At 42.9% G+C, this 27,122-nt stretch overlaps 1 protein-coding gene across 2 annotated transcripts in view; it reads right to left on the reverse strand.

Annotated features, from left to right (window-relative positions):
• The window catches only part of aopep (aminopeptidase O (putative)), an 80,964-nt gene that overhangs the window by 3,043 nt on the left and 50,799 nt on the right, over positions 1-27,122 (reverse strand). The window contains exons 14-16 of one of the 2 annotated variants that reach the window (XM_058069790.1): positions 10,158-10,274; positions 5,390-5,476; positions 5,173-5,322 (exon numbers count right to left, since the gene is read on the reverse strand). In XM_058069790.1, coding sequence (XP_057925773.1) covers positions 5,182-5,322; positions 5,390-5,476; positions 10,158-10,274 — 345 coding nt within the window. In that variant the 3' untranslated portion in view covers positions 5,173-5,181. The remainder of the gene's footprint in view (positions 1-5,172; positions 5,323-5,389; positions 5,477-10,157; positions 10,275-27,122) is intronic. The other variant, XM_058069791.1, reaches the window with a different exon arrangement.

Here is a 27,122-nt window from a genome sequence, read left to right on the forward strand (position 1 = left end):
CACAAATAAATTGTTAAAAAAATCATGCATTGTGATTTCTGGATTTTTCTTTTTAGTTTATCTCTCTCACAGTGGACATGCACCTACGATGAAAATTTCAGACCCCTCCATGATTTCTAAGTGGGAGAAATAGCAAAATAGCAGGGTGTTCAAATACTTATTTTCTTCACTGTATATATGTATGTATGTACATACATATATACATATATATGTATATATATGTGTGTGTATATATGTATATATATGTATATATGTATATATATATACGTATATATGTATATGTATATATGTATGTATATATGTATGTATATATATGTATATATATGTATGTGTATATATGTATGTATATATGTATGTATATATATATGTATATATATGTATGTGTATATATATATGTATGTGTATATGTATGTATATATATGTATGTATGTATGTATATATATATGTATGTGTATATATGTATATGTATGTATGTATATATATATGTATGTTTGTATATATATGTGTGTGTGTATATATGTATGTGTATATGTATGTATATATATGTGTATGCATATGTATGTATATATATATGCTTATGTATGTATATATGTATATACGTATATATATAGGCGACCTCTGCTGGACACATGATGAATAATAGTCACAACTTCTGCAACTCATAAGAATGTTCTAGTCTGTGGTTCAAAAAAGTCACATGGCAAGATCTAGAACAACTTATATAATGTCATCAAATTATGCTAAAACATAATAATGTTGACAGATGAAGGTATTCATAACATCAATCATAAAGAGCTTTACCAAGAAATGATGTGCCAAATTCATTTTATTCTGGCAGTTGATGACTGCGGATGATTTTTGATAAAATAGTGTATTAAATATACTGACTGTATGATATTTGTATCATGCATCAAATACAAAAACCCAATCCCGATATGGTTGCTGCGGTCACATGATAGTTGCCGAGTGGACTGGACTCCTGTTCCTGCTGAACTGAGCCAGTGGTTGTGTAGGACTGATTATCAGCTCAGTAGGCACAGGAGGCAGAGTCCTAATCTTCCTGCCTGTTCTTTTTCTCCACTCTATATATTTTGGTTTTCAATAGACAGCTGAATCAAGTTGGGACAAACTGAAAACATAAAAACTCCATCAAGATGTATATTTTTGTCTTTCAGAATGTGATTGCGTGATGACGAGATGGTGAATCCTTTCCGCCATGTTGTCTCTTGATGAGGCGGACACCATTAGAGTATCATCAATCACGTCTAATGTACAGTATATGGCCTCCCTCTTTTTATGGACCTTTGATGGTCATTACTCTAGGCCCTAAATATAGGTGGATCAGTGACACCCCGAACATGGACCTCATTTCTAATTCACATATCCGTCCTCATTGAGACGACACCCCCCAATCCCATTTAGAATCTCTCTTAAAGATGGATTGCCATAAGCATAATAGTTTAATGTACACTATATATGCACTAAATTGATGTCTCAGGACAAACCCCGGCATCAGTTTGTCTTTTTTTGGACAATTGTACTACTACAATTATATTCTACTATGTGTGGGTACAACAAGGACTGCCAAGTATAGCTGGAACCGAAAAATTAAATATCAATTGGTAGCAGGCTGTTTATATACAGTATACTGCAGGCGTTCCCAAACTTTACCAACTCCGGGCCCACTTGAAAATCTAAAAAATGTCCGCAGCCCACCTTTGTCCTATAAACAGTACATAGACGAAATGCTGCGTTCTCAGAGCACTTAACTTATGATAATAATAATAACAACAATAAGATTAAGGCTTGACATGAAAGCAGGGGGATAAAGGAAGCCCAAACTTTTAATCTAATTAATTCTCATACTTTTCATAACTGCATTCAAGACTGGCGTGCTGACCAGAGAGCTACGTTCCAATCATAAACTGTAGAAGGTTCCTAAAATATTGTGACAGGTCAATAACATCCAATAGGTTATTACTTAGGCCTATAAATATTTTTTTAAATCGTGCAAATTAATATTTTACAATAAAAATAATTTTTAAAATAATATTTGCAAAAATGAATCCTATTTTTAATGACCTCTCATGGCCCAATTGCAGTACCACCGCAGCCCACACTTTGGGAATCACTGGTATACTATACTATATTGTACAAATCAGCAGCAACAGAACCAATGTTGTAATAACAAGTGAGGGGCAAACCGCTCAACCAGCATTAATACCACCGATGGGATGACGGTAAACAGTGTAACACGCATGAGTTTCACACCAACACCCGACATTTAAAGCGCATGTAGAGGTAGACAAAGCTGACCGCTGATGATATTTCCAATGTACAGTAGCGACTGCCTTCTTGTGGCGCATTTAAGAACGTGAATTCAGACCATTAGACCACGCACCAGGTGGCTTTCGTAGCATCTAAGCGTTTGCGCTACGTTTTTCCAAACACGACAACAGCACTTAGTAAGAGTTCTATTTTCCATGTGAGTGTGGACAATGCTCTCCTCAGGTGCAGAACTTAGCCACTGTGAACAAAGAGGAAATCAATCACTGTTCACCAATCAGCTAAGCTCTGTGCCTGGATGGAGACAGAACACACAACCTGGTGGCGGGCCACTGATTAACACACACACACACACACATATGCATGAAGACCCCCCCCCCCCGATTCCTCTCATCATGGTTTTCTTTCTCTGCTGTGCCCCATCTCACACACAAGAGTGCACTCCTACATAATCATGTCTTCTTCGGTTTGGCTTGTGTGTGTGCTGTTGTTGGTTACCATGGCAGCCGGCAGCTGGGTCAGGGCTATGTGGTAATCCCTGGCAATGTGATTTTTATCATAAGTCACAAATCAGCACGCCAGGAACCCTCACAGCCCGGACAGTCGTCAACAAAACAACAACAATCTTCTACCCTCCTAACTTTAAATTCCTCTTCTTGCGTCTCCTTCTCTCTTCGACACTTTCCTTCTATCAGCCACACTCGGCTAACCCGGCGATATGCCCCCTCATTAAGAGGATCAGGAGGGATTCCAAAGGCATGTACTTGACTGGGGAGACCGCCCGTTTTTGCTCTTTGGAATAAAGTGCTTTTTAGGGAGTGACATGTTGTTTGCAAGCACAAAGAGGACGAGTAGATTTCGAAGTAAAACGTACACAGCTCAGCAAGGCTCATCCGTCATTTTAATTGGTTTACTTCATGGAATGTTTGTTCTAAAGGCCTCTACTTGTATCAATACCATCCTAAATAACCGGATACTTGACTTTTAAAGCTCTACTATACTTTACATTTGAATTACAAAGCAGTCATCAGTCCCGTGCATGTAGCATGATGACGACCGAGCACAAAATAGACCGTTATCAGGCTACAGGCAGATGTCGAAAAGAAAGCCTTTCACATCTTGGCCCAACGCATCAGGCTGTCTATTAGTGAGTGTGTGTGCCAAGATAAAACCCGTCTTGGGACGATGCCTGGTCGTGACCTAAAAAAGGATGCTAGAGCACACACAATAGGTAAATAAAAATAGTTTTTTCATTATTAAGACATCCTACATACACTATGTGACGTATTAATATACACTGGAGATAGTACATAGCTGAAAGATATGCTGAGGTACAAAACTAACACTAAAACCCCAGTTCAGTCCCATAAATGTACCGTATTTCCCATTATTATAAGTCATGGTTTGGCTGGTCCTGCCACTTGTACTCCGGAGGGACTTATATTTCTATATGTTTGTTATCACACTGACAGCCTGGAGGGGGCGCTCTAGGCTTGTGTGCCAGTATCTCCGACTCCTCGAACTCCTGTACCATGGAAAATGTCAACTGAGAAAAGTCCGGAAAATATATTCCCAACTAACTGCTATTCCTCGAACTCCTATACCATGGAAAATGTCGACTGAGAGAGTCCGGAAAATATATTGCCAACTAACTGCTACTCCTCGAACTCCTGTACCACGAAAGATGTCGACTGCGAAAGTCTGGAAAATATATTCCCAACTAACCAACCCAACTAAACCAAACCTGATTGGTTCATATTAGATTGGAACTTATAAAATAAAATGTCAATACATTTTATTCATGCATGGATTAACCACTTTAACCACTTACAGCAGCTTGTTAGCTTCCACAGTCACCTTTATTGTCAATGTGAATCCAAAATCTGATGTACCACCAATCACAGATCTTTATGGTTTTTAGTTTAGATTTTCTTGGAGGTGCACGTCAAGCTACTGGAGAGAGTTTGGAGGAGGGGGAAGTGAGCTTTGTGATCCTTGACGCAGAAGCATAAAGCACGCTTAAGGCTTTAACACATGCTAACGCTGCTCCTCACACTCTACTAACAAACGGGATCGAATCTGTGCTTTGCTTTGCTCCCTCCTCAGCTCAACATCCTCAGGTTAAACATTTAGATTGAAGAAATATTTTTTACAAAGCTTAATCATCACATTTAGTCTCACCAGCATCTTGTCGAAACGTTTTATGAAGCGATAGAAATGATATGAAACTTAATTTACTTAACCTGTTGGCTGCCCCCCCACCCCCCACCCCCCATTTTACAACCGATATTTTCTTTCTCATGCAGACCCTTGGGAAAACTAACACCTGCCCCAAGTAAGACATTAATGTCAACCCTAACCGAAACATGAACCCTACCTCCAAAACAACGCCAAAATCTAAACCCAACTTGGTGTCACCGTGATAAAGTTATCCATGTAAACACATTTAAAATGGGTTTTAAAAATACTTTATATCTGCTTTTGACCATCCACACACAAAAACACTTGCTGACCTACTCTGCCTCTTTTTCTCTTGTTTGACGAGCGCATTCCCAAATTCCTTCTCTGATAAACACATCCCGACGGCGCTGCTGTGAAACCGCAGAAAAGGCCCCATCCTGAGCCTACAAATATGTGAACACACACACACACACACAGTCGGTCCAGCAAGGAATGCCAGAGTAGGTAGACAAGTGACCCCTGAGTGGATGTGTCTTGCAGATAAGACTACTGGCAGTGATAATTAAACAACTTAAATGGCATCCCATAATCCAACAAGAGCACTCCAACACTGGCATGGAATTAGAAGCTCAAAACATTCACATAACTCTCAAAACCAAAGCAAGCTGAGCATAGAGCACCAAGGTCATAGAGGTTAAAAGTCACCTGTAGCTCTCATAGCACCATCTCCTCCACCACCCTGCGCGCCGATTGGTCCATTTCCTCACTGACCAATGAGAGGCAGCGCCGAGCCAGCGCCTGCTGCTCGGCGTTCTCCTGGACCATCAGCTCGCCGTACAGATACACACCCATGGCCTGGAACACATACACACTTAATGACGTGTTATGGAGAACGGACGAGTAGTAAATGCTGTGTATTTACTTGATCGTGAAGCAGGAAGTGTTCTACATCACCGTAGGCCTGAGCATGTCCTTGTTTGACCACCAGCTCACACCAGCGATGGCGCACCTGAGAGCAACAATGTATAATAAAACAGGAGCTCATACTAAAAGATAGAAATGTCAAAGTAGAACAATATCTACTAATATAACACAGTATTTGGATCAACGTTCATTTTATACTACACTACTTTGCTCGCGATAAGCACATAAGAACCAATGGCATAAAAGCATACTACTGAGAGTTTTTGCTCTTTACGTGTTTTAAGCTAAGTTATCAAACTGCACGGCATTGCTACGTACACATGCTACAACAAGTTTGATATGCCCGCTAGTTTGAGGCCCCCACCTTGACATGAAAGTTTAATGCAGTGATTCCCAAAGTGTGGGCCGCGGCCCCATGGTGGGCCGTGGTGGTACCGCAGGTGGGCCATGAGAGGTCATTAAAAAAATAATTCATTTTTGCAAATATTATTATATATTATATTATATATAATAATATAAAATTATTTTTATTGTAAAATATTTATTGCACGATTAAAAACAAATATTTATAGGCCTAAGTAATAACCTATTGAGTGTTGTTGACCTGTCACAATATTTTGGGAACCTTATACAGTTTATGATTGGAACGTAACTCTGGTCATCATGCCAGTCTTGAATGCAGTTATGAAAAGCATGAGAATTAATTTGATAAAAGGTTTGGGCTTCCTTTATCCCCCCGCTTTCATTTCAATCCTGAATCTTACAATATAATAATAATATAATATAATAATAAGTTAAGTGCTCTGAGAACGCAGCATTTCGTCTATGTACTGTTTATAGGACAAAGGTGGGCCGCAGACATTTTTTTTTTCAAGTGGGCCCTGAGTTGGTAAAGTTTTGGAACCCCTGGTTTAATGTTTCATATGGATGCTGTATGGTATCATGTACCCAGAAATGACAGCTTAAAACTGTGTGCACAATTGACGCGATTTTGCAAGTTACGACACATCTCCCAGATGTAACGATGCTAACTTGCTAATTTCTCCAAGCACCAACTATATGTGGTTTTTTAAGTTTTTCTTATTTGCTGTTTTATTATTATTTTAATTTATTACTGATTGATTGATTGATTGATTGATTGTCTTCATTTTTTTCCATCTTATTTTGTGTAGTAAATAAAAATTACGATATTTGAGAACAGTGGGATGTTTTATCAGAGCATTTGTTGTGGAAAACCGGAACCAAAGCACTGAAAAAGTGTAGGATATAGCAGAAGCAAAATGATCGTGAAATGGACGTTTGTTTTAGAGCATTGGTTGTGGTGAGTTTTTAACGCGTCTATCCATGGTAGACGCACGTCGTACATTTGCCACTGAAACTGGCTTCACAGGCAAAAATTGTGGCCTGTTGATCAAGCCCTTATAAAACACACGAACCTTTGGGATAGGCTTCATTAGAATTCATGTCTAACACGCCATTACGGGAGCCTGGCCTTAATACAAGTCCTGGTTTCTTCAGGTGTGGAACCAGAACTTTAAAAACACAGATCTGGGCCCTGTGAAGTTCCAGTGAGCGAGCCGATGCTGTGCAGCTCCACAGCTTGGCAGCCGGCCATGAGAGCACTTTAAACGAAGCTGACGGCTCATCTGTGCCGGATGAAGGCGTGAGAGTGTATTTTGGCTTCGGTCCTGACCTGCTGCAGTCCAGACGTGACGTTCTTACAGGCTAGGTAAGCGTGTGACCTTCTCAAGGTCGGCCGTCCACCTGATTGTGAGGATGCTGCTCCTCGGGAGGGAAGAGGCTTGATTGAATCAATGTGACGCTGATGGTTTGATGTTTGATGAGAGGAGGCGTGGACCTTTGAACTACTCGCTTGGCTTTGGAGGACGTATACTGTTTTGGAAGCTTGCGGCCATTTATCAACAAGTACACAGCAGCAACAGAACTAATGTTGTAAGAGCGGTGTGGACTGACACTGATATTTTAAAGCGCATGCAGAGGTAGATCGTCATTTGCTTCTGTAGACAATGCACCCCAAAAATATAAAGGTGTACACAATATGTAGCAAAAAAACAATCTGGCAACAATAATGTCAGATGGAATGAAACTGGAGTGATATTGAATCTATGCAGGAAAAACACAACATTCATTCATTCATCTTCTACCGCTTATCCTCACGAGGGTCACAGGGGTGCTGGAGCCTATCCCAGCTGTCTTTGGCCGAGAGGCAGGGTACACCCTGGACTGGTCACCAGCCAATCACAGGACACATATAGACAAACAACCATTCACACTCACATTCATACCTATGAACAATTTGGAGTCGCCAATTAGCCTAGCATGTTTTTGGAATGTGGGAGGAAACCGGAGTACCCGGAGAAAACCCACGCATGCACGGGGAGAACAACTCCACACAGAGATGGCCGAGGGTGGAATTGAAACCTGGTCTCCTCGCTGTGAGGCAAACTACTCGACCGCCGGGCAGCCCCAAAACGCAACATGTTCAAATTACGTTCATAGTTGATTCTAGGAATAAACAGGTGTTCTGTTGCTATGGTGACAGACAGTGTGCGGCGGAGTCACATGCACTATTTTGTCCCAGGTATTTGGAGATGGGCCACGCGCACGGCGTGTAGTGGTGGTCATGATGCGGTGAGTCTGCGTGACGGCCCCCGGCAGCTGTTGCCTTGACTGGGTTACATTCCTGGGGAGAGTCCTGAGGCAGAGCAGCTGCATGCTGGTAGTAGTGCTCCTCTACTCTCCTCTCTGAGGGCCCCTCACGCTTTGACGGCGACATTCCTCCATTTATTACTGCCTCCCCCCAACCCCCTCACACTACGAGTGTACTTGACATGGGCCCAAACTTGCATCGATTTTTATCTCGGATAGATTTGACACAGTGGCCCTCATACTGCACGTGTGCACACACATCCTCGTACACATATGCCGAGTCACCCACCAGCCAGTCGCATATTTCCGATTTGACACACGCACACACAGAAAACGGTTTTGCACACCACCCTCAACAGGCATCACTTATGTGCTTCAGCACTAAAACAGATGCTGAATGTTTGTTGAAGGGATCAGCTATGACAGACATGGACCACATTAAACACTAATATGTTCATGCAGTGAGTGCTTAGCACGCAGGCCTCACAGCTAGGAGACACAAGTTCAATTCCATCCTCGGCCATCTCCCTGTGCATGTACCTGGTTTTCTCCAGGTACTCCGGTTTCCTCCCACATTCCAAAAACATGCTAGGTTAATTGGCGACTCCAAATTGTCCATAGGTATGAATGTGAGTGTGAATGGTTGTTTGTCTATATGTGCCCTATGATTGACTGGCCACCAGTTCAGGGTGTACCCTGCCTCTCGCCCGAAGACAGCTGGGATAGGCTCCAGCACCCTCGCGGTGGAAAATGAATGAATGAATGTTCATGCAGTCGACGTCTACATAGACAATAGAACCTGCCACTGACATGAAACAACCAATGATGTAAAATAACACAACATTCCACCATCATGTTGACTAAAATGATGCCTCCCGTATGGTAGGGGGCATATTTGTATACTAAAATGCCAAATTCCAAATTGTATGACCTTTTGAGGCTCCAAAATGTAATAAAGAAGGCTAAGTAGGCAAGCAACAACGCTAACGTACCCCAAATGGCTAATTATAGGCATCCTGATGAAGTAAATTGTACAAATGAAGTAATAATTGGAGAATGTGAGACGTGTAAGATGAACTCTGTATAGGAACTTTGTCCATTGCCTTGAGAACGGTGTGTGTGTTTTTCCATGCAGGGCTATGTGCATAATGGCCCTGTTGTATTTTTAGTACACACTCAAGGTTTTTTTTTTCCTGGAAACTGTAGAGTATAATCTCCCTTGTGTGCCGGGAAGTTCACCTAAACCTGAGGCCAAACAAAAAGTGGGTCGACAACAGGGGACCTTAAAAGCCTACAGGACCTTAAGAAACGTATTTCGCTGAGGTAGGAGACGGGGGACAGACCGATGCAGATCCCAATAATAAACACGCTCCTCTCATTTGATGGTGCAAGGGTACCTGACGATGTGGCCAGTGAGTGTCTGGAGTACAGCAAAGAGCACACACACACATTTTTAATAGTACCATTAAGGAACTTTGTGTAGCACTTTAAAAAAAACATAATGTGCGTACTTGTGTGTGGTTTTACTCAGTAATGGCGGCCGTAAAGAGGAGAGTTGCTATTACGGGGGAATTTAATACACATTACTTAGCGCTGTGTGTGTGTGTGTGTGTGTGGGGGGGGGGGGGGGGGGGGGGTCGTTATTCTAACACAGGACTATTCAGCCAGTGGCTGGTGGGCCAAATACGGCAAACAGCAGAGCACTCCTATCCCATAGAGCTGTGCTTCTCAACTGGACCCACCATCACTCCTCACTAGCAAGTGGTGACCCAAATTGGAGGGACTTTTCAACTCAAACGTCTCATAGCAGATATCTGCAACTGTTTCCACTCGGTGTCATTCCTGTCAGAAACATGGCATGCACCTCGCAGTGGCGTAGCAAGCAAATAGTGCAGAGTGAGGTGCATTCACTGACACTGCGTCATAAAGTATTTTTTTTTTCCCCAGGCAAAGACGCGACACACTTTTAGGTCCCGACCCAACCCACTACTATAAAGGATCTTTGACTAAAAAGCAGCACGCTCCTATAATATGAGGATCTTTGGCTAGTGTTTTTGCAGTGGGTGCTTGTGTGTGTCTGTGTGTGTGTGTCTTGCCTCAGCATCTTGATTCTGCAAGTCGTAGGCGAGAGCCAGAGTGCACAACGTGCACACGCTCAGCTCCGTTTCTTCTAAAAGAAGCTCCAAAAGCAGCACAAGTTGTTCCGATGTCACCTGTACACACAGAAACAATTAATTATATTAAAGCATCTTAAAAATATGCAATATAATGCGCACGTCAGCCCAATGGCTTTGTCTTCCGAAGCAACGAATGACTGAAGTCATCAGAATGATGCTTATTACATTTCTGCAGTCTCTTGCAAATGCATTTCCTGGAAGTTTTTCATTTTCCGCACAACACTGGGAGAGAACACATCGATATCAGTCAATTAAAGGAATGCTTCAAAGGCAAGAAGCATGAAAATAATAAAAGTGAGCTGATGCGGTAATTAAATAAATATGCTAAACTGAGCGCATCCGTTCCAAAGAGGAAATATTACAAAAACGGGGGAGAAAAGTGGTGAGAATAGGAGGAATGAAAAAGAAGAAAGCAATAAAAGTGTTTCATAAAGCTGTGGGAGTAAGTAGACAAAATGCTGCTGCTAAAAACAACTCAAATATATCTCAACCGCAGCCAGCAAAGGTGTGATTGTGTTATTTCCTAGATAGACCTGAAGGCAACAAGCTATTTCCTTCTGATGACGAACACCATCAGGGACTCAGTCAAGTCAGCGGTGAACTGAACAGATTATTCCAAAGATGGATGTGGGCAGCGATGTGTGAGAGCAATTGTGCCACTTGCAATTGTGTCCAGGGAGAGCTATGCCCAGCCTCGCCTGCTCTTCTTCTTCTTCTTCTTCTTCTTCGTCTTCTACAGGGAACGTTCTACACCCCCAGCCACACCTTCCCTGATGCTCCCCCATCTGGGAGGCAATTAATGGCTGTAGGCTCTACAGAGGCTGATGTGAAAATAAGTATGAAGTGTTGGAGAGAGTGAATCACGCTGAGGGGAGCCGTGGGAGCAAACAGCTCATGAGATGACAAGAAGTAGCTGCCTTGGTGCCACATCTAACCATACATGCATCTATACATCAGCCTTCCTTCTATCCCAACACTTCATCCATTCATCATTCCAATCATCCACTGCCTAATTCATCCACCCCATCCATCCATTCCTCTCATTCATTCATTGAGTTCCAAAATGATTCCCTCTATCCCGCCATCTACTTTTCCAGTCATCCATTGAACCACCTAGGTCATCCATCCAACGACCCAGCAGTATCACCCATTAGAAAAGCATTTCTTCCTTTTATCAATTTTTTTCCAATCATCCATCGAATGGTCACTTCCATCCATCCATCTAATAAATCCACCCATCATTCACCCCATAATATCAATCCATTAAAATATTCAATTTCTTTTATCTATCATTCACAGAACCACCCAACAGTCATCCAATCCCTCCATCCTACAATGTACATCAGCCTTCCATCCATCCCAACACTTCATCCATCCATCATTCCAATCATCCACTGCCTAATTCATCCATCCCATCCATTCACTCCTCTCATTCATTGATTTCCAAAATGATTCCCTCCATCTATTTTTCCAATCATCCAATGAACCACCTTGGTCATCCATCCAACAACCCTCCATCCACAGCCACTAGTCCTTCATTTGAGCCTCGATCCACCACCCATCGAAATAGCCATCCTTAAAAAAACTTCCTTCTATCACTTAAATCCCTCATTCTAGTCTTTATGTGAATGCCACAAATCTTCCATCGACTGCAACACTAACCCATCTCATCATCATCAATATCGTTAATTCCAACAATTAATTCATCCCTCATACCCCTCCCCCCCAAAGAAATCTTCCTTCCATCCATCATCCAACAACCTGCCTTGCCTCCATTCATTCCAATATTCAAGTTCCACCAGCCCTTCTCTACTTCTGTCGAGCCATTGATTCCACTAACAAATAATATTCATAACTACCACAAATCCTTTGATTCTACCCTCCCTTCTATTATTCCAATCATCCACTGATCTGACCACTTCACCAGTCCAACAGCCACCCATTCATCGTTCCAGCAACCACCCATCCCTCCAAAAACTGTCCACTAAAGACACATTCCTCCCATGCAGCCAAGAAACCGCATCCATCCAAGCATCCATCCATCATCCAACAATACCGCAGGCCAGCCATCATCCATCCAGACTAAATTACCCCTACACTCCTCCTACCCGTCAACAATCTCTCCCTTCACTCATCAAACCATCTATTCTACTCTTCATCCTTTGATCTGTCCAACCAACCACGCATCAACCCACCATTGCATCGGCAGGAAACACCTAACCATTAGAGTCCCAACATTCCACTCAAGGAATAACGACACAGCGAAGAGCATTTGACCATAAAATGCGATATCCAGTCCTCGGTCTTCACCTTAACCGTCCATATTGTAAAGAGCGAGTGTTCTCTGAAGTGGAGCCTCCATCTCTGGAGGGTTGGGCCCACCCATGATCTCACTCACCCTCTCGCTCTTTGAAAAGTCAAAAGCGATAAAAGCCGAACACACTCACACACAGACAGCTCCAGCAACCGTGAGGGCCTGGTGTACGTCTGTGCACACGTGGTACTAATCAATACGTCTCCATTGTCTCCATAACAACTCTTTAAAAAACGATTTACTAATCCGGCCTACCGAAGATGACGTTGCAGCATATCATACCTTCTCACAGAGGAGTGCATTCAGGATGATTTATGATATATAGCTTATTGGCAGTGTGTGCATTGTGTGTGTGTATATACGGTATGTGACATAGAGAAAGCAATTAGAGGGGGAAAGGTGAAGTCTACTGCTGAGTGCTCACTTATTAATGAGAGAGCCTGTAGAATGGCAAACAAGCACTTACCAGCAGCAACACACACACACACACACACACACACATTGACACACAACTTGTTTACAGTCAGGAAGCACTACATTCCTATAGAATCCTACATAAAACTACCTCCATCACGCACGTAATACTGTAAACAGCAAATATGAAGACCATAAAGTGTTATGGAAAAGCAAAATATGAGAGTGTGTGTGTGTTGTTGGTGGATGTACAGGACCATAGGAATAAGCTAAACTAGCCTCATAGCATGTTTATGCATCCCAAAATGACGACGACCTCTAGCCTTTGCTTACAGAGCGTTACAAATACACATTCGAATCTTTGTTGGATTTCCAACGCTTCATTTTCAGAGATAACGGTCTTAAGTGATTTAAAAGGGGTCGTCCAAATAAAACCATTTAAAATCTGTTTCTGCCTCTCGCCAACAATCCGTCAGCATCTCCATGGCGACCGCAGGGAGTTGTTCTGGTGTTTAAAGTAAATAGCAGAGCCGGTCAGTAATGACCTGATCAATTCCATCACTGTCTGTCAAGAGGCCATATTTGTAGAGCACGGGTCTCAGGTAACCACCGCCAAATGTTTTAACATCCGATGATTTACACCAACATTTCTACGGCTCACATTAAACCAAAAAAATGAAAGCATTTTAGTGTCTGCTGGAAACAGAGAGCCAAAAAGGCAACAAAAGAATACCTGGCTATAAAATCTGTATAATGACTCCACACACTGAACATTTTGCCAGTGGCACCTTTGAAAAGCGTACAAAGTTGTTGCTAATGCCCCCCCGCCCCCCCTTCCGCTGCATGCCTCCTACTACTACCACCCCAAGGGAGAGTATGCTGCTTGTTCAGTCGTACCACATTAAAGGGGTTGAAGACGTTGAATAACTGTGACATTATAAAACCAAACTGTGATTTCTGAGAGGCCATTGACTTGTGTGTGTGTGTGTGTGTGTGTGCGTGCGTGCGTGCGATGCCATTCAGCCGCTTGGCTGCCTTTTATTTCTGTCTGACCGCAGGCTTGTAAAAAGCCATTCTGGCTCCAGCGGCTAAAGGCCTCAGCCTACGTGTCAGGTACTAAGGTTTCACTCTTTCTTTCCCCCTTACAGTAAATCCAGTCTGTTTTATCCGCCTCGCCTGACCCTGTCTCCATGACGGCCTGCCCGCAGTCGACAAGCCCGCTTCTCGTTGCTCTTTCCTTTCAAACCTGACCATTGTTCAGCCCTCGGCTCTTATTTTACTCCTGATTTAAAGCCACAAACATTCATCTGCCTTAACAGCAATGGCGGTCTTGAGTCTTGACGAGGAGCCGTGTGCCAGGCAGCTGTTGGGATTCGGCACAGACTGTGACAGCGTAAGTGGCATCACAAACACTTGCACTTTTAATTAGTCTGGAAGCGCTCCATACAAACGCTCAGAATACAAATGTGGAGGGGCAGATGGTCAGGAATCCATACATCAAACACTGCAGTCTGATCATTGAACGACCACAGTAGCCACGTATACATAGACCCAAATATTCCAATGCCATTTGGGTTATCTGCTCAAACGGAAAGAATGTAACCTTTGTATACACCTCATTCCGAAAGAAAAGTGACAATTCGAATGAATATATAATCGGATTCTCAGGGGTGGAATATTCCTTTCCCCAATCCCTTTGAAGTATCTTGTACCTGCTCAAACGGAAAGTTGTCAAACTGCGTTCTTCTTCGTGGTGTTTTTCTTCTTCTGTTGTTTATTGGCGGTTGGCAAGCAGCTTTCGTGTGCATTACCGCCATCTGTGGAACAGAATCTAAACCCTTCTATACGCCATTCACAAGTCCAGTTTTACGTATTAAAAAGAAAATACATCTATATAAAACATGTGCCGAGCTTAATTATAAAATATTACCAAGATTGATCTTTTCCTGTTCCCAGGTGCGTTCTTTCAGTGAATGCTGAGATATGACGAAACACACAGCTCGAGACGTTCATCGATTTAAAAAAAATGGAGGCGAGCAATCGGCACTGGACTGCTGCGGAAAGTTTGTTTTTGATTCAAACTAAATTTCAAGACTGGACGAACAAAAAACTGTCAATACGGAGTTATTCCAACAAGTGAAAGAAAAACTTGAGGAAGTCAGTATCACGTGATGTTGGTATTTACGCTTTACTGCGCATGCCCCATTGACTATTCTGGTTGATTATAGCGGCGCATGTAGACACGCGATTGGAATATTCCTTTCCATGTATACCATTGCTTTCGGAAAGGTCATTCAGAAAGATTCCATTCGGAAAGAGAAAAACTCCTCATGTAAACGTGGCTATTGAGTGGTCACATGTTGGCTAGATGACCCTCTGGATGGAAAAGTTTTAATAAAAAGGTGCAGTGGCAACAATGTAAACCTATAAATATTAAGTCTATAAATATGGTAAGTGGCCAGCCAGAAAAATACAATTCCCAGACTGCAGGGATATGATACTGCAATCTCGGGGTCCAAAGAGACGCTATAAACAAAGAGGCTTGCTGACATCATAGGATTTGCAATCCAATTTTCTGGTAACGGGATAGGAGATTGTGAAAGGTTATCTGCGAGTGGCATGCTGGCAGTCGCTATCGCCTCCTCAAATGATGTTACACTTGCTTGTGCTGCTGCAGCACGGCGATGATCACACAGATAGTTCTGGTCACTGATGACTTGGGGCGATGACCTACAGCCGCCATTGACAGCGCCACTTAATCTAATCGTTACATTCAGTCTGCTTTGAGCGAAAGAGCTGGACGTATTTGCGTGAGATTTATTAAACCTTGCAGCAACAACAACAGCAAGACGCGATCAATGCCTCATTGATGTGTTGTTTCGACTCAAACGTGCACAGGAACGCTCGCCACCGTAAATAAACATAATGGGGGAACAAATAATCAAAACACACACACGCATGCCAATCAGCTGGTTCTGTTTGGAAAACAAACAACTGTACGTGATGCATTTAATCATTTAACCCCGCATGCGATGTTTTCACAAATCTGGCTAGGAAACAGCTGATTACTGAACTGTTTGGAAAACGGCTCAGAAACATAAAAGGCCAACGGACAAAGGATTATTTGTGACACAAACAACTCCAGTTTACTGCTGCTATACGCCAAAGTCCTGCACAGGTCCAATTTTAGAGATTCAGGACAGCCCCACCAGTCAGTGAGATCCTTATCTGACTTGATTATCTAAAGCCTGAATTCAGACCAGATCTGACCGTCAATAATCAGACCAATTTAGCCGCCCTGGTCATGGCTCGCATCGGCAGTCTGAAAAGGCAGCTGGGAAAGACATATTTCATTTGAAATCCACCGCATAGATCAACTTCCAATTTTGATGAGTCATAAACAAGTAAAATAAGGCTTAGAAGTCCGATACTCGTTGCAGGACTTCACCTCACACTAATCCCTTTATGCTAGGAGTCCACTGGGCCGGCGCCAGTTGGTGCCAGTTAGCGCCAAAGTTTATGTGATTGCCGCGTAGTGACTTGCTGTGGCGCCAAATTAATGTTCGCATGTTGCCGTTATTCGGCGCCACAACGAGCCACTACGCGCCAATCACATCATTTTTGGCACGAACTGGCACCAACTGGTGCCAGCCCAGTAGACTCCTAGCATCATTGCCGCAACTTGGCTTGCGCCATTACATTCCAGTGGATTCCAATAGGCAAATTGGTTGCGACATTTGGTGGACACATTACACACTAGGCGCCACAGCAAATTGCATTGGTGGGAATTGGCACCAACTGACAGTCCCAGTGGACTCATTAGAGAACAGGTAGGGAACATACAGCTCGCGAGCCAGATGTTGTTCTTTTGGTGACTGCATCTGGCTCTCAGAGATTCCTTAACACGTTGCCGCTAACTTTTTAAAGTGAAACATTACAGAAGTGTTAAAAAAAAAATCTAAATACAAATCATTCTCCACCCTCGGCCATCTCTGTGTGGAGTTTGCATGTTCTCCCCGTGCATGCGTGGGTTTTCTCCGGGTACTCCAGTTTCCTCCCACATTCCAAAAACATGCTAGGTTAATTGGCGACTCCAAATTGTCCATATGTATGAATGTGAGTGTGAATGGTTGTTTGTCTATATGTGCCCTGTGATTGGCTGGCCACCAGTCCAGGGTGTACCCCGCCTCTCACCCGAAGACAGCTGGGATAGGCTCCAGCACCCCCCGTGACCCTCATGAAGATAAACGGTAGGAAATGAATGAATGAATGAACAAATCATTCTCATCCATCCATCCATCCATGTTCTACCGCAATGCAGGTGGCCAGAGTCAATGCCAGCTGTCCTTCACCTATTTTCCGGGTTAGACCCCAAAACTTATTATTATTGGGTAATATGGTAGCCTATCCGGGTCATTGAGAGGTCAAGAAGTAAGCTTCCCTGTGGCTTTCATAGGTCAAAAAGGTTCCCGACCCCTGCTTAAGGGGCTGCCTATTTAGTTCACTCCATAACACAAATTATCCATGATTGTAACTGCTTGCCCTAGTCCTTCATTGTCCCGATTGTAGAATCAGACATTATTCATGCTCCTTTGACTGTGTTGTACTCGTCTAGTTGTTGGTTCTCAGTCCGTATTTTAAGCAGTTTTTGTTAGAAATGGCTTTGTGTAATCAGCAACTATACGTTCTGGGGTCTGACCACCCAGTATCCTGTATTCTTGGCTCCCATGCAGGCTTATTGAGGGGATGACAGTTTTTAGCACATGCAAGATAGTACGTGTTTGTATTGCATTACATCGCTAAGTCTCCACCAGTTCCCACAACCGATGCCCATGAGAGACTACTTGTCAGTCCAAGGAGTGCCCTGATATTCATGGTGTACAAGTTCACAGGTTTAGACCCACGTGGGTTCACCCGGGGGTTGCAAGTCATAGGGGTTAAACTAAAAGAAACATTCCTGTGCGCTTTGCTGTGGAGAAAGACCACTTCCAAACAACACACACACACACACGAGATACCAGCATGTGTGCAGCATCAGATAACTTTCCATCAGCGTTTCAATACTTGGCTCTTTCTTTGCGCAGCTGTTGTTTGGTAAAATGATACTTTCCTGCAATTTGGTTGCCCTGTTTGAGAAGGCAATTAGCATGTTTTCCTCTCCTGACTCAATCATACACACAAACACAAACACACACCTCCAAAACTGGTGGGAGTTTAATTAATCTCCAGCACTCTTTGAAATCCACAAATGTATCCCTCCCCGACGGACCGCTTCCCTCGACCTCCAGGCAAAAAAAAAAAAAAAGTCCATTGTCAACTGAGACACAAGCAACTCCTTGACTAGCCTCACATCTTTTTTTACACCTTCATCCCAGTTTAGTCATCCCAATTCCCCTGCAGGATGAGGGGGGAGTTTATGTTCTGTTTAGTCTGGGAAGTGTCGTTTTCACTTTCCAGCTTCTCTGAGAAGGTGTAAAAAAAAAAAAAAAGATCCTGGGCGAGCAACAGGAATCACAACCGGGGATTGAAACGCAAGTCTAGGTAGCGGCTGCTTGGTGAAGACTTTGAAACAAAAGGGTGGCTGTTTGTTGGAGGAGCGGGGGGACAAATGGGATGCATTTTGTTTAGCATCCAAACATTTAAGAAAGGGATGTGGTGTCATCAGGAACGCAGGATCCAAGGTCGATGCCACTCCTGCCTGGATCAGTCCAGCAAAGTAAGAGCCGAGTGACAAAGGTACCGAACAAAAAAGATAACTGATTGACGCCATTTCCTTACAATGATCCTTCATCCTGCGTTTTCCCTCCATATGCAAACAAATCCTAGGAAGACAAAGCCATCAACATCACATTGAAAGCTATCTTTCTGTAATTGGCGGAAAAGCTAAATCCTTAATTCAGTTATCCTGCTTATCACTTAACTTCCCAACCCCCTAAACAAATCAGTTGCTCAAGTATAAAATGTGACTAGGCCTGAAAATAGCAGCACTCCCAGATTTAATTTCCTTGTGTCATTTGTTCTGGGCCCCATCCTGTGGGGGAGTCGCGGTTAAATATCATCCCCAAGGGTTGAAATAAAAACATGAGCAACCTCTCGCCGCCGTGCAGCTTCTTTCAAAGAGTCGTAGATAAACATTTGCACTGGTGGGGCGCTGCTTTTTCATAATTTCTGTGGTTGATAGGGCAAAGATGGGGCGTGGCGGCGTCAAACTGGATGTTCAAGACCCGCTACCGACTAAAACGACTACAGACCGAGAACATGGGAATCGGGTATGGTGGCCATCAACAGGATTTGGAAAGGACTTTTGATGAGCGGTACAAAGGAGATCCTGAGACAGGAATGAAAGGTGAGACAAATGACGGCATGACTTGCAAACAAGAGGAGGGAGTGGCGAGAGAGACGAGGGAATAGGAGACAGCAGGAAGACGCCAGCCAGAACCAATGAGCGGAAAGGTCATGTTGAGGAAAACACACTGTACATTTGCTTTGTATCTGAAGAGGTGCACAGACTGGACGGCAATACTCATAAAACCATGCAGTCTCTCTCGCACACACACACACACACACCAATCAGGATATTAGCTAATGGCAGTGAGAATCACAGAGACAAGATAATGGAAAAACAGATGGATAGAAAGCCAACATGCGTTGTTGACTCTACGTTGAAACTCCTGGGGAAGACAATCCTTCTGTCTATTTGCTGTGATAAGCCCACATCCAGCCTCACGTCACATGATAGCCCAGACACTCTGAAGCTGCCTGCTTGCCTGCCTGCCGTACGGCTTTTTGGCAACAACTCAATGGCTTTTACATGAGTCGGCCTGCCTGTCCGACTAGATCCTAGATTACGCCAGACTTGGGATGGAGTGCGACAATAATTCCATGTTGCCATGCCTTGGCAGAGTAAAATACTGCTTCTTTTTGGAGGACATTTATCATTGGTACAGTTTTTGATTTGACTCCACTCCCAAAAGTTTTGTACACAACTAAGAAATTGTGAAAAATATACTAACCACCCAGACATCACGCCAGTACTTTTTACGACATTTTCCATGTTTTCAACGAGAAGAAGACCCTGAACTTCTGTTTCAAGCACTGTCTATTTAATAATAAAAAATATATATGTATTAATAATATCAGTGAAATATCACCCCAGTTGTTAGGTGCTTGGTTGCTTCTACAATATTTCACTCTTAATCTTATGTAAATCTCGCTCCCTCACTCTAAATGGGGGTTAGCGGTTAGCGCGCAGGCCTCACAGCTAGTAGGAGACCCGAGTTGAATTCTACATGTTGCATGTTCTCCCCATGCATGCGTGGGTTTTCTCCGGGTTTAATTTTTTCAATATGCTAGGTTAATTGGCGACTCGAAATTGTCCATAGGTATGAATGTGAGTGTGAATGGTTGTTTGTCTATATGTGCCCTGTGATTGGCTGGTCACCGGTCCAGGTTGTACCCCGCCTCTTGCCAGAAGACAGCTGGGATAGGCTCCAGCAGCGCTGTGACCCTCGTGTGGATAAGCAGTCAAAAATGAATGAATGAATGAAAAGAAGTTCTCCTCCCATTCCGTGTGGAAGTGGTACGTTTTTGGCTTCTTACTTTGTCCTTCTTCTCCACTCTGTTTCAAACACCTTTTAACGTTTAGAATAAATAAATTGGAAGTGAACTAGTTAGCTTGCTATGCTATCGGCGGCTGCATCGCTTATTTACCTGCAGTAATCCTACACAATGTGTTGTAAATAGAATAATAGCAGTGTGAAGGGAACTAAGGGTTATTATTTCATGTCTACATGATTATAATTATAGCAAAAAGAGAGATTTAGAAAGTAATTAAAATATTTTCTATCCTCTAACTACAAAATATTTAATTCCTACTTCACATACATTCACTTATTGTTGGGTCTGGAACCCATGAACTGCGTTAAACGAGGGATGACTACACCAAGTATGCAGAGTATTGCTTTTCAAGATACTCAAAGACAGTATGTTTTTAGTAATTATTTTTGTATATTAATATTATTAGCTAAAAGAACTAATAATAAACCCCACATAGGATGTTGTAGCTTCATTAAGTTGCATATAAGTCGCCTCAATGAACTGAACATAATCAACAAGTTGAAGTAAGGTCATGTAATCATGCCTTGTGAGGATCGGCTACTGATGTAAGCACAGCCACAGTCTGTATATATTCGAGATGATATTTTCCACGTTGACATTGATGTGATTGGCTTCACGTGCAGGGACTTCCATCATTATCATCATCATCATCTTTGGAACATAGCAGCACACAGCTGACATCACTTATGCATGCACGTGCATGTGCACATGCGCGCCTTTTGACAAGACTAATTGCTTTAGGGCCGTCTGAGGGCCCCGTCGGCTCCCTGGTCGTTAGCGGGACCTGCAGATGGTTTAGCGCTTAGCAGGCCGTGATAATTACACACTGAAAAAAATGACCTTATGGAATCTATGAAGTGATACCCAGAAATGCATGCTATATATACTGACTGCACCGTTCATCAATTAGTGCTGTTTTTGTACATAAACAGCAGGGGGTGCACTAACAGCGGGACTGTCATGACACTGCAATGCTTGTGGGATTCAGATGCCCCATAAGGTTGCATGTCCCTGGCCGCTCCACTTATCCAATACCCATTGCTCTTTTTACTATCTTGGTTGTCACCAATGCGTCTGTCATCGGCCCTCCATTGTCTACTTCTGTGTTTTACAAACACAATGAACACACCAGTGCACACCGCGGGGAGTTCCCCCGCTTGAGATGAGCTTGAAATACCCCCCCCCAAAAAAAAACAACAACAAAAAAACTAGACCTGCTGCTGAGTGATAAATGAGACAAATCCACGCCATGATGCTCTTGGTTTTTATCCTCTTTTTGCTCATTAACACAACACAAATGGAGCCATCGCTCTAAACAGAAGGTCTGGTGCTGCTGATGGATTTGCATTTTCAATCCTGTTCAATTTTTAATAATAGCAGCATTTTCACACACGTTTGTCTAATGTGTCGTAGTCATTTCTGGAAACAACGTGAATGAAATGACCTCCGCCAAGGAGGTTATGGGTTAATTTCTCCTGCCAGCATCTGTTTGTAGTGCAATTGGAAGCAAACTCCCCATAAGTCATACAACATTTTCTGGAAAAAAATCATCATCATCACCACGTGAGAATCCGAAGGCTTACCACATTGGCGACTTTGTATATACCCTAAGACCATACCATTTAAAATAGCATAATATCAGATTGCAATACAAATTCTTCTGACACTCTCTTGCTTAACTGATTCTGTACTCTTGCTGCTGTGCAATACAAATTTCCCCACTGAGGGACGAATAAAGGCATATCTTAATCTTAATCTTAAATACAATAATAATACAAAATATATGGTAATGACACTACTACAGATGGATACCAGTGATGGTAATGAGGAGAAGTAACACAAATTCATGCTAATGGTAACAGCATCATTATCCACCTTTCTATTCCCTCAGTGTATGACACTTTCCTCTGCACTGGAATTAGTCCACTTTCCATCTATCTGTCCGTCCATCCGTTCACAGTTCCTACTTGGAAAAACTCCATAATCAAGACCGGTACGAGGTGGATTAACAGATATAACTCCTTTTTGTCTATCGCTTAGAAGTCGCTAGATTTCCACCATAAAAGTTCCTCAAAGTCCAATTTCATCACACAAAATTCATCACAATGATCTCACATGAAGACAGACGGATAGAACATATTAGTTTGACCTCTTGGCTTTGTGTGTGAAGGTTTGATGGAAAGGGTGTGGTGTACATTAGTGGACTGATCCCCAGTGAATATGATGGACACACACACACACACACATATACATATACATATATATATACTGCTCTTCTGACTATTTGCCATCCTGCTGTGATGAAGCCTGTCCAGGAAACGACTGTCCATTTCCCAGAAGGTTCCCCTTGTCTCTCTCTCTCTCTCTCTCTCTCTCTCGCATCATCTCTGATTCATTGCCAATAAATGCCACAGGAGGAACAAAGACAGAGAGAGACACTAATATGTAAGAGGAAAGACAAGAAGAGGTGATGGAAAGGTGAGGAGGCCATATAAACCAGAAGACAATAACAGGAAAACAGAGATGAAAAGGGAAACCAGATGAGTGAAGCATCAACTCAACACCGGGGATTACTGGAAAGGATGAAAACCACGCCATGCCTAAAAGGTATGCTATTTCATAGACTTTAATGGAACAAACAGAAGGAAGAATCTGAAGAGGATTCGGAGTAATTGGCAGATCTTTACTCCAGTCAAGCACCTAACAAGTGTTCTGATCTTCTCCCCTTCCTGTGCATATCTTTGACCATCTTAAACCACATCGAAGATCCCAAGACCGTTAAACCCAAAAGTATGAGGACGCTGGGAAAACAGTTTCAGACACTCAACTTTTATAACAAGTGGAAGCCAGCTGGATGCAGACAAGCAGCGGAGGTGCAAACGAGGCGTCGCTCGCACTTCCTGCAGCCACGACAGAGAACTCGACTGAATGCTCTTAACGGGAACTGCTGAAAAGCAACTGGCCAAATTGCTGTTGGACAGGAATGTCAAGAATTCGGGGTTACGCCATCTTCCGCATGTGTTTATCAGGAGGAAGAGCTGTGTAAATACTGTCTTATATACAAACCTTATCACAACACCACTGGCCTTAAGTTTGGCTGTTGTATTCATGTTGACGATCATGTATATTATGCACATTTGATGATTTGAATTAATCCTTCTTTATTTCGAACATGAAAAACATCCAAAGCACAACAAACCAACCAAAATCAATACAAATAAAAATACCTATCTATATATAAATGTACACGTTCGAAAGGGAGTGGTAAGAAGTCAAGACTTATCGAGTCCCACCCCCCTCACCACCCTGATTCCAACCTCATCCCAACAAAACACATATTATTCCTTGTCTACACAGAATAAAAACCCCACATCCAACCACCCGCACCCAGCTTGAGGCACCCAACCACGATTTAACAGGAATATGCATCCCAGGCTTCAAAACACTTCACTTTACTGTGTAAAAAGTGGACAAAGTACACAGCAGTGCGTCTTGGAAACACACACTCTGATGGAGACAGGTGTGGACAAACACAGCTCATTAGCATTAAAGCCACAGACGCACACAACAGCATGTTCCCAGTACTAAAAGCATGCTTCGACTGTCTAAATTCCAGCTTTTTATGGGACCTTTACAGTCACACACACATCTGTTAGGCATTGAAGTCATTCTAGAAATAAGTTAAGATTTCAATTGAGAACATGAAGCTCACCGTACGGAACAGTTCCAGGTTCAAGGAACGCTTCAGGCACGATAAATGGAATCGGTGGAGATGATCTTATGACTATCAAAGGCATATCAAGGAAGTCCACTTGATCAGTTTTCCATCTCACAACCCAAAACCTTCAAAGAGACCTTATCAATGCCAGAGAATTTGCTGTTGCCGCTGGAGGGTTTCCTGTTCTGACCAACAGGGGCAGACAACCCCCCTCATTATGTAGACCACAGAGGAAAATGAGGCCCATTACCACACAACCATGACTAATATTCCGACTTACCAGCACACAGCGGACACACGCATGTTTTGCACATGTGCACGCTGGTTCCATAAAAAGTGGTGAAAATCAATAACGTTACTGCAGATCTGCTGAGGAAGGTGCAGGCCAACATGAAGCGAGGGGAAGTTAGTAATAAACCTGGACTTTATTGGATTGACCAGAACTGTGGTGGCTCTGCAGGGGGTTGTCTGGCTGGCCTCTTCCTTGTATGGCCTGTGTGAGCGTGTGCATGTGGGTTCTATTCCCTAATCATCCATCAAGTCATTAGCGCTAAATGCTGGCCAAGCTCCACCGGCTACTCCTGACAACCACCTTCTCTTTGTCACCACTTTTACATCTGGCTTCAAGGCTAGTTCACCAGTCTTAGCTGCACCATCCTTACTAATGCATCTATAGTTCCTCAGCAGAGTTAAGACTCTCATTACGTCACTGTAGTATCGTGATTGCTGCTTCAGATACGTAGAAAACGTGACATCATGGCTACACGACAGCAGAGGTGGGAGTGTTTTGCAAGTATCAAGTCAAGTCTCAAGCAAGGATGTGCAAGTTAAGTCAAGGCCAGGTCGAGGCAAGTCCAAAGTCATGGGCAGGACATTTTCAAGTCCTTACAAGTCATAAGCCCTATAGTAAGTGTCCCAAATAACAATCTGTTACATTTGATAAATGCATTTTGAAATGTTCGACAGTATTTTTGAAATAAAAAGTGCGTTAGATTGAGCTTTAAATAACCACAAGCCTTTGGAATGCTTTGTGGGATATTTTCACAACTGAACATATTTTCTTGAATTTTCAGCCTCGCTTTACAATAAGGTACACAAAACTACAGCCATTACTGAAGAACTGATGAGGGCCTAATGAGTAGAGTAGTTACCGAGGAACAAGGTTTAACTAGGGTTAACTAAGGAACTAAGGTTTAGAGTACTTACTGATGAACTAATGAGTAAGGCACATACATTTAGAGTATTTGTATAGTATAGTATAGTTTTTGTATCTCCTTGGAACATCTCTGTGTGGAGTTTGCATGTTCACCCTATGTGTGGCTTTTCTCTTGGGACGCCGGCTCCCTCCCAATTAGAGCGTTTTACTAAAGAACTTGTATGTTTTCACCAACAAGAGTCGCCAATGAAAGGTAAAAGTGATGTTAAATGCGTTCTGATACATTTCATTGGTCATTTACTAGTATTTCACATTGCTTTACTATAAATATTCTTAATAAAGTGTTCTGAAATGTGTTTTTGTTAATATTTTGGGGGATATGGAAGGGCTGAATTGTCTGATTTAATCCTCCCCTTTTGGTAAAATATTGCCTTGAGCTTATGTTTTGGTAGACTTTTCTACCAAACCCTACAAAGTACATGTGTGACCCTTGCCAACCAATTCCATTCTATTTCAGTCTCAATCTAATTCAGTCTAATTCCAGTCTCTGGTTCATCACAAGATGGTCCTGCTCTTCTACCTGCAGCTTCCCCTTCTCACTCATCTGTGCATTCTGCTGCAAATAACAGGCCATCAACAGGCTGGTTGGGAGGAGAGAGCGGTGCAGAGAGGGGAGGGGGGTTGAGGTGAATCTGGGCTGTTGGCGTTTGAAATACATGAAGGAGTACTATAAAGTACACCTGGTCCATCTATGGGGCAATCTGTACACACAGCAACAAAGGGAGGGGAGGGTGAGGAGCGAGTACAGACAGTGGGGAAGGGGGGGGGGGGGGGGGGGGGTGAATGAAGCAGTGGCGGTGGAGGGGTCACTTCGTGTTTCCTTTCACCATGCCTTTTATGGTGCAACTTCAAACGCTGACCTCCTCCCTCCCTCTGGCTCCCTCACTCCATCCGTACATCCCCTCCCTCCTTCCTGGCTATTGTGTACGGCCAAGTAGACTGCAAAGGCTATTCTTTCATGAGGTTGATTATAGCACCAACCACCACCTCCAACAGGAAGAGGTCCTTTTTGGAAGTAAGTGCGTACCTTGTAAAGTACCGGTGGCGTATGTCTGTATCGGCTCTGCAGGCTATCCTTGGAAAAGCAAGAAAACGAGTATGGTAATCTAATCTTGAAAAAATAATCATGTCCGGACTTGAGTTTGTTTCGGAGTTTAGCACTTTACAGTTAGCAGAAATAAAAAGTGGAACCTCTAAAGCAGGAGGATGGGAAACCTGTGGCGCATTTGATCTGGCCCACCATGCAATTCTAAAAATAACCCACAGCTATACCCTGTAATCAGAATATAAAATCATTTGGATTTGTTTGATATTATATTTTCTCATAAATGTAGCAAGGTTGGATTTCAAAACAAGTATTTCTGAAAAATAAATCAAATGGAAAGAAAATGTTCCAGGATTAAACTGTAACCATAAAAGTAACTAATATAAGTGTAAAAATAAGTTAGCCCCTGTTAATATTAACTAATTCGCTATCAAAAGATGCATTTATACGTTTTTGTCAACCCGATTACTCGCTCCCAAAGACGTCTTTGGCACAACGGGGTGATGATGCAACTCCACAATAGAAGAGATCATGTATGGTGCAGTTTGAAGCCGAGAAAA

The sequence above is a fragment of the Doryrhamphus excisus genome, chromosome 4, assembly GCF_030265055.1.
Source record: "Doryrhamphus excisus isolate RoL2022-K1 chromosome 4, RoL_Dexc_1.0, whole genome shotgun sequence".
Taxonomy (NCBI): Eukaryota; Metazoa; Chordata; class Actinopteri; order Syngnathiformes; family Syngnathidae; genus Doryrhamphus; species Doryrhamphus excisus.